General features: G+C 37.2%; 1 protein-coding gene across 1 annotated transcript in view; it reads left to right on the top strand.

Annotated features, from left to right (window-relative positions):
* The first annotated feature begins 1,805 nt into the window (after positions 1–1,805).
* The window catches only part of LOC107712307 (vascular endothelial growth factor receptor 3), a 63,952-nt gene continuing 49,684 nt past the window's right edge, over positions 1,806–16,073 (top strand). Inside the window, exon 1 of the mRNA XM_016517524.1 lies at positions 1,806–1,987. Within this exon, the coding sequence (XP_016373010.1) occupies positions 1,930–1,987 (58 nt within the window). The 5' untranslated portion in view covers positions 1,806–1,929. The remainder of the gene's footprint in view (positions 1,988–16,073) is intronic.

A 16,073-nucleotide genomic window follows, 5' to 3' on the forward strand; every position in this document is an offset into this window, starting at 1 on the left:
TGCTAATTGGATGGATAACTAACATACAAATGGAAGCACAAGGAAAGATACATGGTTAATATGGCATTTATTTTTATTTATGTTTTTTTTTTTACTTGTCCTGTTTGATTTTTGGCAGTTAAACAACCATAATACCCAGGACATCCACCACAGGTGTCACGGTGCACACACACGAGGAACGAGGAGACGCTGGAGAATACTTTACCAAGACTTTATTTGCACCAAGGGAGACGAACACAGGAAGACGTTCACACGAAGACCTTCAACAGCGGACAGAGAACTAGGGACTGGGAACACTTTTTATACACACAGGAGGAGGGGCTGACGAGACACACCTGGGATCAATGGAAATTAAACATGGGAAACACCTGGGAAGAAATCAACTAAATCAGGACAGGAACAGGAAACAAACCAAATATGGGCATGGGAAGGCACATGGGGAGCAAGACACACACAAAACATGGAACAGAGTCTGACAACAGGAGACTGTGTCTTTTTGGAGTGTATTTATAATTCCTTAAAATAAAACATAATGAATATTAATCTGCATCTGAGAATGCGAGGCATGCCAAAATAAGAGTCCTTCTATCCATGACGTAGTCCTACTCAAAATATCTTTCAACTAATATTCAATGTATTATTAGTATTATTATTATACTGCGCAGAAATGTAAATTTAAAAAGTACTAGTACCTATTAAGTTCAGGAAATCTTTGGTCTAAAAAGTTACTAGTAATTAAAAAATAAGTACTTGTTCTAATTTATCTTAACAAGTGAAGTCAAATTAAATACTGGTCATTATTGGAAAAAGTACCATTATCTAATGAGTACCAGTATCTTTAAAAAAAGTACTAGTAGGCCAACCTAAAGAGTAAGCACTAGTAGCACATGAATAAGTACTATAGATACTAGTGTCTAAAAATAAGCACTAGTGGCATGAAAATAGTAAATTTTAAGAATTAAATGTTAAAATGGCTTGCCATATGCACACAAATACTAACTGCATTTCTCACTTTCTGGAATTTTAGTCCATGTTGTAGGTCTGATTGCTGCCCGTCCCTGGTTATGTTTTACCACATGCCTGCTGCTTCATTTAGTTATTGTTTCAGATGGTGCCTTACATTTCAAAAAGCTGTAATGTTTTAAAAAGTAATTTAAAACAATCCAGGCGATGCATTATGACACTGTGCAATGCCTTGAAGTGGAAATGATCTGAGTAGGTTTAAATAGTCAGATGGGATGTGAAGTCCTTTTGGACAATGTTCCATTTATCATGATAATAACAGCTTTGTCATCATGGTCTGGATGTCTGACAAATGACTTAATATCACAACTGAGCCTAGGGGCAATTCACATTTGAGATGTTACCTTTTCAGATCACTGCAGATATACTCATGAGACCAACCATTTATATTTAGACACCCTCAACCAACTGGTGTCACAAAACAAAAACAAAAAATCCAGTATTTTAAGACCTAGGACAGTGGCATTTATGCTGTCGGTGATATTAACACAAAACATATGTCCACTATCGAGGACACAAATGTACTGCTGGTCCATATGTGCTGTGTGCAAATGCATTGTCAGTTTAAACTTTAAAGCACAGGTTCCAGACACTTTATGTAGGAGAGTAATAGTATCACTAAGGAGGACACGGGCGTTTGTGAACGAAAGGCGGCAGATGAGTGAGTCAGAGGAAAAGGAAATGATTGTAAATCCATTCAGAACTTCAGGATTCTCATTTCAACAGGAAAAAGAGCGTTTTATTCCCGTCGTCCTGTGGCACATCCTCTTTCAGAGACGCTTCTTTGGGTTTCACCTGAATCTGAGGTGCTTCTGCTCGCTTTATTAAATTACTTTATTAAATTACATCAGAAAACACGCGGGTTTGCTAGAATATCTAAAACCCCGGAGGACTGGAAACCTGGAAATGAAGAGAGATTTTACGTTTTTCTGTCGGATTTGGATTGGGATTCCCGTCTTCTCAGGTGAGAACGCATTTTCGTAAACACTTCGAAATCTGCCGTTTTAATAGAACGCGGCAAAATGTGAACGCTCGTGTTTATAAAAACGCAGGAAATGTAGAACTTTCACATTATGATTAACGAAGCTGTCAAAACTGATTGCGCGCGAAAAGTTCGTTATAGAGTGACCGTTTAAATTTTGTCGCGTTCTAATCAGTGTAAACTGTCTGAAAGTTTGCATACAAGTTTGTCTAGGTGTTTCTTGTTAACGTACTGTATGTACATCAGCTCTTTCCTGATTATTGTTCATTATCTTTAGATTTTTGTACAAAACTCTTATTAATGCTAATTATAAGCAAATCACACAAATACAAATTTACACAAATTACAAAAATCATGCATTGACGATTCATTCAATCAAATATGATTTTTTTTTTATGGTTATGATATTTTCGTTGCTTTAGTGCAATCACAGTCTTTCTTTCTGAATTGACCATAACTGGTAATTAGTTAGGTTATGTATATTTCATTACAATTTGAATGCATTGATTCTCTTATTCACATGGGCAATTGTTGCAATGTCTGCAGTTTTGATTACATTTTTCATTGTCGAAAGTGTATGATATATATATCACTAGAGGGAGCCTTGTCTTTCAATGGATGTTGTTAATTGGTCTTGATGAGATCCAGTTGCAATTCCAGTTTAGAGCTACACAGGCTGCAGTGTTGGTAGAAGACGGCTTTAAAGGGGTCATATGATGCGATTTCAATTTTTCTTTCTCTTTGGAGTGTTACGTCTTACATGCAATAGAATTATTAGAGTTTCTAAAAGAGTTTACATACACATCAGAATCTTTCCTGAAAATAAAAAAGTAGGGAGTTTTCTTTGAAAAATTACATAAATGAATGTAAAATTTAGCAAGATATAGCAATAGATTAATAATAAATTTACAGTGAGAAGGGTCTAAATTCAAAGAGTAACCAAAAAACACAATTTTTGGGGTTATACAAAAGTTTGGATATAAATATTTTTTAACAAAATTGGAAAAGTGCACAGACTGTGCTTGTCAAAGGAGGGGGCTTTGTTGAAAACGACGTGTTTGAGAGAGGCGGGGCATAGAGGACCTACAATAATGTACAGTATTTGAAAAATAATGTGTTTTTTGAAAATTAAAGCATGTCAACATATTCTGTTACACCAAATACACAAAATAATGATCTTTAAAATAGCATCATATGACCCCTTTTAAAGGAACTTCAGATATGTTTTTTAAACTATTATTTTTGAATGATTGCTTTCTTTCTTTTGTGCCTTCTTGCAGATACAAGATCATGTTTTTATTTTGACTTTAATCTTCATTGGCATTTCCTGGTTATCGATATCCTGCATATTATTATTTTTTTGCTGTGGTATTTCTTATGTACACAGTTTTATTCCAACAGAACACCTCTGAAACCAGACCCTCCTGTCAGGGGGTAAGGTAACAGCCAATCATAACAGTGAGCTGTTTGAGACAACAAAAACTAGCTATTGTCTGCACAGGTCCCAAAAATCTGTGTTTCATGGTGGTGGTACAATGAGAAGTTCACTTTGCTGTAAATCCCCCAATAAAGAGATAAGAGCCTCAGTGAGTGCAGGTGTCATGTAGTGAGATCGGGAAGGTGGGAAAACTCATTCCTCCAGCATGTTGGCTGGTTACACATCAAATAGCAGCACCTTGGTTGAAGACTTTGGCAGAAGGATGAGTTTCTCTACAGCTATAAGATCCCCACTTATAGATATCTGCATTTAAACATTGCACAAATGAAAACCATATGGCAGCTTGGTGACCCTGTGTTTGACTGCTTTGTCATAACAAGTGCTGTGTCGGTGCTAAAATCCTTTTAAGCAGCATAGCTTTGTAACCTAAGTTTTGTTGACTTCAAGAACAAAATTGATATAGCCTATTATCAATCAGCTACATTTGAAGATTTGTCATTTGAATTAGGATGTACAGTATGTGTCACATACGGGTTTATTATGTAACAGCATAATAAATTTGTTGGCCGCAACACTGACTTCAGGACAGTATCTGTAGTGTTTCATATAATGGAAGCTAATTACTGTCTAGAGATTCCACTAAACTCTAAATATCTGTCAGATATAATAATATGATGTGACATAATATGAAATGTGACTGTACGGCTTTTTTAAAGGTGTAATTGTAAAACCATATTTCAAAACTCTGAAGAGAATTTAAACATTTTTATGTGTCAAGACTTTTAACAATGTGTCTTACTGTTTATGAAGGTTGGCGTTTCACAATATGCCGATCTTCCTGCCTACGGGAGAAGTGAAAAAAAAAAATGTAGCATCACTTTTGCTATTATTTAAAATATATATTTTTCATGTTTAGGAGCTGCAGAGATTATTTTCTCTTTTACGTTATTTTTTTCATGCAATCACTTCTGTTATACATCACTTACTATACAAGCAGAACTCTCTGATAGACTTTCAGTCTGTTTCCTGGTTTGTGTTTAAAGGGCTTGTCATCAGGTTATATACTGTGTTTTCACTTTAAATTGAGACCCTTCCTCAGTGGAGGAAATTCTGAAGCTTATTGGTTTAAGCACAGAGTCACCATAATTGGTGTGAGCTCCACGGCCACGGAATATTTCATGGTGAACTATGAGGTGTAACAAGTGTTAGGTTTCTCTGGTCAGCGATATGGCATGGTCTGCCATTGGAGGTCAGTGAGGGTTCATGGGAAAGAGGTCTGCCAGCCTTTCCTTGGCCTCCACTGACCGATTCCATATTTACATGCATAATCTCTTGATACCCATTTCTATGTGCATCATTGCATCGACAGATTTATAATAGCTGCAATTAGCTAATGATCTGACCCACATGGAATCTGTGACAACTCTAAAGATCTTGGCTTATTTGATTGTGCTTTCAGCTGAGCTTTGATTCATACCAAGGACTCCTACTGTTTTAGTATTGGTAGAAACAGCTCTTCCCATAGATCTAAATGGAGAAAATAATTTCTGAATGACAGTGATGACAGAAAACACGACGATGCAGTGGAAAGAAGACAGTGTCCTGTTGGCAGCCTCCACAGGTACAGCAAATACTAGTAAGGGATGAGAAAGCGACATGTAGGAAACCCACACAGATGTCTCCCCTCCCACAACATCCTGACCTCACCCCAAATCCCAGCCAGGAAATAGGAAGGCCACAAGTAGGCAGATAGACATGCATGAAAGGACATACAGTCACATTTTTGGATCTCATCCTCTCCCGACGGGTGACAGTGGAATCAAAGCGTGTCCCTGGCCTTGGCTCTAGAGGATAGAGGAACTGCATCCAGCTTTTCTCCTTCACTCATGTTTTAATGTGCATGCACATCCCCTCCCGGGGCTTGACCGATGTCCTCCATGGGGAGCAATGGGATGCTGACTCCTCAGTCCAGGGAGGAGGTCTGTTCCGTGGCCTAGCTGCCCTCCAGTTGTAGGCCGGACATACGGCTATTTCAGGTCCTGTGCCCCACTGTCTGACTGGGATGATGTGATCTGACCCCGTTGATAAGAGATAGATAGATAGATAGATAGATAGAACAAATTAATATTTCACTGTTATGTTTCACTAAAGGAAATTGTGAAATGAAAAGCCAAGCAGGAAAACAGGAAATTTACAGGATAGGACAAAAAATGGATTTGCCTATCAAAGGCTCCATGTTTCCGTCCTCAGAAAAAAGGGAAAAGACTTTTGCCACGAGACTACCTTTTGAAGGCTTTATTTCTCACTGTTATATGTCCCACAGTGAATAACAATCCAGCATGCATGCTCCAATGTGCCAAAATTACTGTTCTTGATTGCACGATTTATCTGTTTTCCACAGGCATACTACTGCCCAAAATACCCAGCAGCTCACAATCAGAGTTGCTTAACTGTAGTGCTGGGCGGTATGACCAAAAATTTATATCACGGTATTTTTCAAAATTATACCGGTTTGTCACTAATGGATGCACTGAGGTCTTACTTTACTCAGGAAACAGATTCTGCAAACCACATATCTATATCTAGTGTACAACTGTGCTTTTCAGTTGACAGCAGTGAGAGAGAAAAACAAAACCTATGTAATCTTGCATGCGACTCCATTAGATTTGCTGTGCTCAGATCTACTCAGATGTAACAGCACTATTAGTGTAATTTCTGTAATTATTTTTTACATTTTCTTTTTGGCTTTGGCATTCCAGTTAATCTGTATTACTGTAACCTTTTTTCTCTAATTAAAATCTGAATGAATTATGACAGAATTAAAATTTTTGTATGAACTGTTAAATCTGATCATTGAGTTAAATCAATGACCCCAGAGAAATACTGAAACTTCATCTGAAACTCACTTTCACGGGATGTGCACAGTTCCTTGTACAATGCTATATTTTGACCTCAAAACTCTTTTATCATAGTGCATGATTTGTAAATTAATACATTTTAATGTTTGCTTCACATAACCAGCTCTAAATATATAGCCTATGGCTTTTCTGAAACACTGTGGTAAACTTACTTGGTAAACTCACTGTCACGTTTATGTTCTGTTCTGTTCTTTTCCATTTTAGTTTAGTTTTCTCTGTATTTCTGTTCCCCTGCATTAGTTCCCTAGTTTGCTCCTAGAGATGCACCGATTGCAATTTTCTTGGCCGATTTTTTGGAAGTGTGACCTGCCGATACCGATTTCTGTCGATTCCGATTTTCTTTCTAAGTGTCATTTCCCACTATGTTTATAAATGGTCATTTTTTCCCCCCCTAGCCTTATTAAATGTGTCATCTTTCACATCAAATTCTTACTTTGTTTCAACTAATTCAGTTAGAATAATAAGAAACTGTAGAGTTGTTACCATTGAAATGAAATTAGTATTAACAAACTGTATCTTTCCACTGCTGAGGAAACAGAAGCTGCATCTGAAGTGGCATTAGATGCATTTACACAGACAGTTTGATGAAGCTGAGGTGCCATAAATGCATTTACATTGCAAAATTTCAAATGGCCGGTCACCGATACGGGTCGGTCATGCGAAAAATCGGCCAATTCCGATCACTGGCCGGTAGGGATGGGTATCGTTAAGGTTTTAATGGTATTATTACTCTTACCGATACTGCTTATCGATTCGGTACTTTAACCAAATGCAAGGCTTCCACCAAGAAAAACTGTTCCTAGCAAGAGTATACGCCTACTTCAGTTACCCGGATGAGCCTGTGTTATCAGCTTTTACCGGTTGTTATCGAGGGATAACATACCTCGGAACTGACCAATCAGAATCAAGTATTCCACAGAGCCGTGTAATAAGCTGGTTTTTAAAATTTTTTTCAGTTAATAAATATTAATTAAAAAATACATAGTCAGCTGCATTAATCAATTAGTCAGTTGTTGTATGACAGTTTGACCACCCTGCTCATCCCAATCATTCCCATTAGCTCAGGGAATACCGTAACTCCTACAATGCTCTCTTTCAACTAGCTCAGAACAGCAGAACTATTACATCCTGACTTCCATGGTCTAAAATTCCATCTTGGTTGACATGATCAGGCCACTGTGAAGAATTTGGTGCAATTTTAATACAGGAATTTATTTTGCCTCCAGTTGTGTTTTGTAGCAAAAAAGAGCAGTAAGGAGCCGTCTAAACACTGCATACATCCAGTATCTATTGCAGCGTGCTTTAAATTACAAACAAGCAATTCAGTATGTGCTTTCATCTGTCTCTGCCTAGGGGTTAACCCCCTGCTAACTGCTTATGTATTACTCTAGTCATATATCATGCTGACAGGTTATCCATGGAAAAGATCTTGCACACAGAACTCCCATCACCGTATCATGCCAATTTAGCATTGAATCTTCGGGTTATGCTGCCCTAATATCTCTAAGCCCCATGTAAGTCAGCTATCAGATACCTTCCAAGTGTCTCTGATTCGGCTCATTCCTTGGTGCCATCCAGCTGTGTCTATGGGCTGTGTTTTGGCAGAAAATACACTTGCACAAGACAAACATCCTTCAAATGTTTTTGCTGTGTGCAGTGGAGAGTTAAACCCAGGTCCATTGAGCACAGTACTGATAGTTTGGATCTTTTTTTTTCTTTCGTGTCATCATCACATCTGGGGAGAGTAAATGAGAGACGCTGTGGATGAGAAGTGACCGCTCGCACTGTGAGCTGCTTAATGTTTATCATAAATCTTTTCAAGTCAGCGTGTAGGCAACTCAATCTTTCTAGTTCAAAGTGAGCAGACCATGTGGCGATAGATCATATTTAAACCACAAGTAAGACAGAACTTGACATGTTTAGCAAAATGCTTGCTTTTTCTGCATCATTTAGCTTTGATTTTGTATCAGTGAGGTTTAATAGGTGCATGCCAAGAAACATGATACAGGCCTTGGTCTATATACATTGCAACAAAAAATGCATTCAAATGTATACATTTGGCTTTCAGTCAGGAAATCAAGACTTTATTCTGATAATAACAGGGATATTTTCTTCGCCGTCTCATAAAGCTATCATGCAGATACCACAGAAATGATGAAGGACATTTTGTTTGTATCTCTTCTTAATTTCCCTTTTGAAGTTTCCATTAGCCAAGTTTTCTTCCTTCCTGTGCTTATGATGTAAATCTCTCTGTTTGAATTGTTCATCAGAAGTCTGTCTTATTTTTCAATAAGATATTGTTATAAGACTTTCTTTAATAAATAATTTAGCTGTTAAATATGCATATCTAAATATATGAATATTTGAATCAAGATTTGTTTGAAAATATATTAACTAATCATCTTAAAAATTATATAATGTAAACATACAGGGGCAAAATAATGTGAACATCTGGAAAATATTTCTTATTAAGGTGTTTTGCCACCTTTATCCGCTTAAGACATGACGCATCCCAGCGGGTACCTTGATGTTGAAAAGACATCAAATTGACATCAAGCATTGGCGTCAAAAAACAAGTCAAAAATGCAAATCAAACTGATGTCAGAAACTTTACATCCATTTGACATCCACACATGTTCTTTCGACCACCAAAATAATGACACAAAATCAATGCAATGAAAGAAAATTTTATTCAACAAACTTGAAATCAATAATACAAATGTAAATTCAAAAAGAAATGCACCTATTCTGATTGTGAACAAAGATCACAGAACAACAGATGAATAATTACTGTCGTTAGTCCATATCACAATCTGAATTTGATTAGCTGTGCAGCGCTACTTCCTGATTGTTTCATTCAAAATTGGACAAATTCCGTGACATTCTGCATTAGTGAATTGTGGTTTTATGCCTGGACTCTGCGGTTCCTTGACTTCCTTCCATGTTGTCCGCATCCCAGAAATAATAGGGCTCTATATGGACAGTGTAGCCGGGAAACAAGTTTTAACTGCAAAATGGAGTACAACTACCAAGTGAAATAGCCGTGTGCAATGGATTAACCTCACACACAAACAAGCAGTTGTGTGTCACGCACATTTCAAACAGTGTTGCATAGGGCTGGGTTTTGACACAAATTTTCTCATTCTCATTCACAAGCTTGCGATTCGATTTGATTAACGATTCGATTCGATTCGATTCGATTATTTTGGATATATATCAGGTACAGTACATGCCAAATTTTCTCAAGGAAAAAAAATCTCAACTAATGCTGTAAAATATATATGAGAGTCAGTTGGTACTACATTACTATAATATTGAAGGTTAAAATTGACTGATTTGTTAAAATTACACTTAATGAACTTTTTTAAATAATATTGGTTACACTTTATTTCGATAGTCCACTTTAGACATTCTATTAACTATAAGTAACTTAGTAACTACATGTCAACTACATGTCAACTAATTCTCATTAATTTGCAACTACATGTCTACTAACTCTCAGAGTAGACTGTTAGGGTAGGTTTAGGGTTAGTAGAATAAGTTGACAAAGAAAGTGTTAGAAGATAGTCTTAAGTGTTAAGCAGACAGTCTACTAATACTCGACTAACTGCTAGTTGACATGTAGTTGCAAAGTTACTTACTGTTAATAGAATGTCTAAAGTGGACTATCAAAATAAAGTGTAACCCCCTTTTTTTTTTTTGTAGTTATAGCTCTGGAAATGTGCTGAAATTGTTTGCTACATTAATAAATAATATATTTTTTAAATGTTCTACCCAAGACTGATTGATCAGAATCGATTAATATCGAGATATCTATATTTTTTACCCAGCCCTAGTGTTGCATGCGTGCTACAGTGGTAAATGTAATCAAAGCGTTGTTTTCTACCACGTGGTACAGCCGTGCATAAAAACTATACCAGAAATAGTCATAGCAGCACAAAGTCATATTTTATTGAAACACATTCTTGTAAAGGCCCCGATATACTTTAAACGGAATCGAAGAACGAACTGAAATGACGTCATTTCGAACAAAATCAGGCCGAAACGAAGTTCGTTTTGAGTTCGAAACAGCTCACCAAAGCTAACTTTTTGGGGGAGTTTGTTTTGCCTCCTAAACACCTTTGAGCTACCATTGGTCCGTGGCGATTACGCAGTCGGTGGGTGTGTTCTGGAACTCCGCCTTCTTTGACGTGCGATTTCTACATTTCTACCTGCACTTCCTCATCTGTGCTTCGCATTTGCTGAATAAAAAGGGCAAATTCGTCATCATTCTTTCTGTTTTCGTTAAGTGGACGCACATACCATCTACGTCGCTTGTTCTTGTTCTTTTTCTTTTTCTTTGCCATTGAATAGATCAATGCTACTGCCAGATGTTTACGAAATTGTTCTTCTCTCACAGTCGCCATCGAGAAGATATAAATGCATGGATTACTTTCTCGAATTCAGCAAAAGTTAAAAAACTTTTAACTTAGGCCAGTAGTCTCAGCTGGAAAAAACACGATTTGATAACTGCATTTACCTGCTTATCAAATAGCAGGGCAGAGTCAAAGATTGTTGTGTTTAGGGGGTACACGCGGGCGGCGTGACACGTTTACAACCCTGCCTCGGTGTCGGAATGTTCGAAAAAACAGTATACCATCGCTTAGCCTTTTCGAACTTCTTTTTGCCCTCAAACGAAGAACGAAAAAGAATTTCGTTTGAAGTATATCGGGGCCTTTAGTGTTAAAAGTTACCCAAGATAACTTGTTTTACATGACATGACATGACCTGAGAGTGACACAACGTGAGCTGGACACAAGGGCTGTGTTCGAAATGGCATACTTGCTTACTGCCCAGTACACAGTGCATACTGCCTACTATTTTTTTAAGAATAGTGTGTGAAACAGTATACAATAACCAACAAATGTTTCAGAGTAGTATGCTTAAGTGTTGTCACTTGACAAACACTGAACATTAATTCAGCACAGCTGTCAAGGTTGTTACCTTAGAAACAAATGTGCAAACCATTCTTTTTAAATAGGCTTGTTAATAAGGGTTCATACTAGTAAACAATGCTATATTGCCCAATTGAACTCATTTCATAATTGATGAACTTTACATATTGGACAAAACTGAATCAACACTGAGCTGTCTTTAATTGAACAATGATATTTTTGGCTGTTACATTAAATGGAAAAAGTTATATATTCTAGTTAAACTAAGTACAAATAATGATAAATTCTGTTTACACTAAAATAGCAGTATTTTCTTAAGCAATAGGTTGTGTAAATAGTAGTTAGATGGCAGATATTTATACTTCAGTACTGTAGTACATTATAGAACAGTATGCAATAACATATTGAGTGTAAATTATCATATATATAAATTTTATTTGATGAATGCCACTTTATTGGGACAAAAACCTACCTACAGCTAAGCATACATAACACTGTATTATTAATGAGGCGTTTTATTTCCACTTTTCAAATGTTAACGTAATTTTTACTGAAAATAATCCTTTTACATGTGATGGGAAAAGGAGAAGCACGAGTTTGACAAAAGGGTCAATCGCGTCAAAAGCAAACTGCTCACGGCACCACTGATACTACAGAAATACACGTGTCTTTTGCAGTGCAGTTTATCGCAGCCAGGCATTGGTGGGCGGAGTTAATGTAAATAGCCTCTGCCAACAAATTGGTCTATTTGTCCTTGGAGTAAATACACTCCGTTTCTTTCTGCTTGACAGGGGAATTGAATTCTGTTTGCATAACTGAAATATTATTTTTATTTATATATTTTATTTATATATTATATTACTGCAATATTATTATTATTTAATATCTTTGAAACAATCTGTACTGTATAAAGTGCTATAGAGATAAAGGTCATTTCACTTCAGAAACGTGCCGCAAAGATTAAAGTGCAATTTATGTCCTACTAACGATATTGTTTTTAGATAAACAGCGATAGTTTGTAGTTTACATGTATATGTATATACATAACTTACATATACAAGTCTTACATTTATAATTATTACTATTTGCCGCCTCCAGTTCACTCACGCATTTGAAGATGAAACGTCAAGTGGAGCGCGTTGCGTTCTGGGAAACAGTATCCCATGCAGCGTCAGTATGCATCTGAGTGCATCAGTATACAGGAACCAGTTGAGTCCTCTGCACAATGTGACTTTGCTGCAGCCTGAAACTGAACTGCTGGTTTTGTCTGGCCAGAGGAGAACTGGCCCCCCGACTGAGCCTGGTTTCTCCCAAGGTTTTTTCTCCATTCTGTCACCGATGGAGTTTTGGTTCCTTGCCGCTGTCGCCTCTGGCTTGCTTAGTTGGGGACACTTCATTTCCAGCGATATCATTGACTTGATTGCAAATGATTGCACAGATACTATTTAAACTGAACTGAGCTGGATGATGACATCACTGAATTCAATGATGAACTGCCTTTAACTGAAAAATTGAGTGTTTACTATTGTCATTTTGCATTATTGACACACTATTTTCCTAATTAATGCTGTACAGTTGCTTTGACACAATCTGTATTGTTAAAAGCGCTATATAAATAAAGGTGACTTGACTTGACATCAGATTTCAGCAGATGTAGCAGGTAATCCGGGCATTCCATGCATACAGAAAATTCACATACTATTCACAGTATACACACAGCATACTGCAATATAGTACGAGTTGTATGGTAGTATGCCATTCCAAACACAGCTTCTGTACTGATTTCAGTGTACTTGAGTTATATTTAGCAGATTCTGGCAAATATAGTAGGTCATCCGTTTATTCCATGCATACAGAAAGGTTGCATACTATGCACAGCATACATACTGGATACTGCAGAAATAGTAAGAGTAGCATGATAGTATGGCATTTCGAACACAGCCAAGGTCACGGTTCGTTTTAGGATTGTCAATGCTTTTGAAGCAGACCGTCACTACTAGCATAGCGCCATCTACAGGTGTGGTGTTAAACAGCAGAGAAAGCTTTGTCACTGAATGGGCATTAGAAAGGACTCGTGTGTGGATGTGAAATGGACATCAATTTTCTGACATCAGTTTGATTTGGATATTTGAGCTGTTTTTTGACGTCAATGTTTGATGTTAATTTCAGATCTTTTGAACATAATTTGCCAACTGGGACACATTTCAAAAGGAGATGTGGCAAATCGATGCTGTCCGAGGCCCCAGTTAAGAAAAAAATGCTATTTAAACTTAATCAGGCTGACAAAGAATTCATATTATGCAATAAATATCAATCAAACACAAATCACTGATGTCAATGTGATGTCCATATGACATCAATTTGATGTCTAAACTATGACATTGATTTGATGTAAACTGAATGTCAAACACATTAGCCTGCATATACATTAAGCCAATTTCAGAGTAATAGTTAACATCATACTTTCACCCAAGAAATTGCTGTCCAAACTAACCTTAAAATGATGTTATACAGCATCTTGATCAAGTCTTGACTAATATTTGACGTCAAATTGATATCAATTGACATCATGTGCCCGCTGGGATCAGTGTTCCAATAATACTGTTTATGGGTCCAAGCCACTTCTAGTTTCAAGTGAAAATACTATCTCAGTAGCAATTTATGAGCACTATTCATCCTATATCACACCTTTAAGTTAAGCTAAGTTTTAAAAAAAATTCACAGTGTATGCAACTGTCTCCAAGCTTATGGCATCCTGGACACCAATTTTTTAATGATTCAAAAAAGATTAATTACTATCTGTCCAACTGAGTTTTCAGTACAGAGCTTGCTTTTTCGGGAATGCTACAGCAAACTGTGAGTGTATATTAGCACCGTCTGTTGTTTGCTTTTGGAATCTGAGGGAGCGTTTGGACCCAGAAATGGTGACACGTGACATCAGACTTAACCAAATTACAGCTTCCAACCTTCTTAGAATAGATTCATACAGCTTTTAAATAGCATTCTATGGAATGTCGTCTATCAGAACAAATGCTACTTCAGAGATGTTGAAGAAAAGAACTGACTTCTCACTCTTCTTTCCAAAACTATCCACAGTGGTTTGATAATATTCAAGTCAGGTGACTGCGCTGCCAGGGCAGATGTTGAAGTTCATCTTGGTGACCCAACTGTCCAGGTTTTATGATCATTAATTCATCTTTTTCTGATTTTAGTACTGGTGTCTGTGATTAAAGTTTTAGCATTTACAGTTCTTTCATGTATGTTGGATTTGTGAATTTCTCTGTGGTCGGTTTTTGAGAAAACAAGGTCTTCAAGGTGAATATTGAGGTTTGCTGTCACTTTTGCTGCAGTAGCCTAGTTCTGTGTTGTTTGGACACAATCCTTCTTGGTAACCGAGGGTCCCTATCATTCACTTCAGTTTTTGCCCACTATACTTGTTTGCAGATAAAGTCTTGTCATGCTTTGTCTGAGCAGTCATAGTTGTAAAAGCTGTTATTCTTAAAACAACAAGCAACTGGGCTGTTAAGGTAACAGATGCTTCTGCTGAACAGGCTCCCATGATTTGTGCTTTTTGGATGAAAAATCTGCTAATTGTTAGAAGAGTGTTGGTTCCAAAATGTACTGACAGCCCGGGCAGAGCATAATGCACTTTTTCTGTTTTCAAATAGTTCTCTCTACATCAACTACAATATTAGAAAATCCTATTGGTCATGTAGTTAGAAGCCTCTAATTAAAGCTCACAAAATAGTCAATGTTTCTTTTTTTCCCTTCTAGCTGTTGGGCTGTTATATTGCACTGGTAATTAAGACCAAAGCAGGTATAATGTGCACAAATTGTCAGTTTTTTTGCAAAAAAAACAAACAAAACAAAAAAACAGTAATAAATGTGAGCCCTCATATTTCACATTTATCCATAGACTGTTGATATCCAACAGTAAATCCTTAGAGCTGAAAATACTGCTGTAGAAAAACCACCAGGATGTTCATGTTCAACTGTAAACAGGTCATTGACTCGCCATCAAATATTTACAAAATTCTATTGTGAGCATTTGAGGCCGGATGTGTCTGAAACAGATGGATTGTGCACATGAAATGCACTGCTCCAGAAATATTCCTGTTGTGATTGACATGTGTCCTTATGGACAGGCATGAAAAGCATTTTGCTCTGCTAGTCTGAAGAGAGAGAGGAGAGGCACTTGAACTGTTCCTCAACTGTTCTTCTTTTATATGTGAATCTCTGCCATAGCTGGGTCAATCTGACTGAAACAAGTCAAGTCAAGTCACCTTTATTTATATAGCGCTTTTAACAATACAGATTGTGTCAAAGCAACTGAACAGCATTAATTAGGAAAATAGTGTGTCAATAATGCAGAATGACAATAGTAAACACTACTTTTTCAGTTAAAGGCAGTTCATCATTGAATTCAGCGATGTCATCATCCAGCTCAGTTCAGTCTAAATAGTATCTTTGCAATCATTTGCAATCAAATCAACGATATCGCTGGAAATGAAGTGTACCCAACTAAGCAAGCCAGAGGCGACAGCGGCAAGGAACCAAAACTCCATCGGTGACAGAATGGAGAAAAAAACTTGGGAGAAACCAGGCTCAGTCGGGGGCCAGTTCTCCTCTGACCAGACAAAACCAGCAGTTCAATTTCAGGCTAGCAAAGTCACATTGTGCAGAGGAATCATCTGGTTCCTGTGGTCTTGTCCCGGTGGCCGTCTAGGAGACAAGGTCTTCACTGGGGATCTGTCTCTGGGGCTCATCTAGTTGTCCTG

Source organism: Sinocyclocheilus rhinocerous, unplaced genomic scaffold (genome assembly GCF_001515625.1).
Source record: "Sinocyclocheilus rhinocerous isolate Xijiao unplaced genomic scaffold, SAMN03320098_v1.1 scaffold808, whole genome shotgun sequence".
NCBI lineage: Eukaryota > Metazoa > Chordata > Actinopteri > Cypriniformes > Cyprinidae > Sinocyclocheilus > Sinocyclocheilus rhinocerous.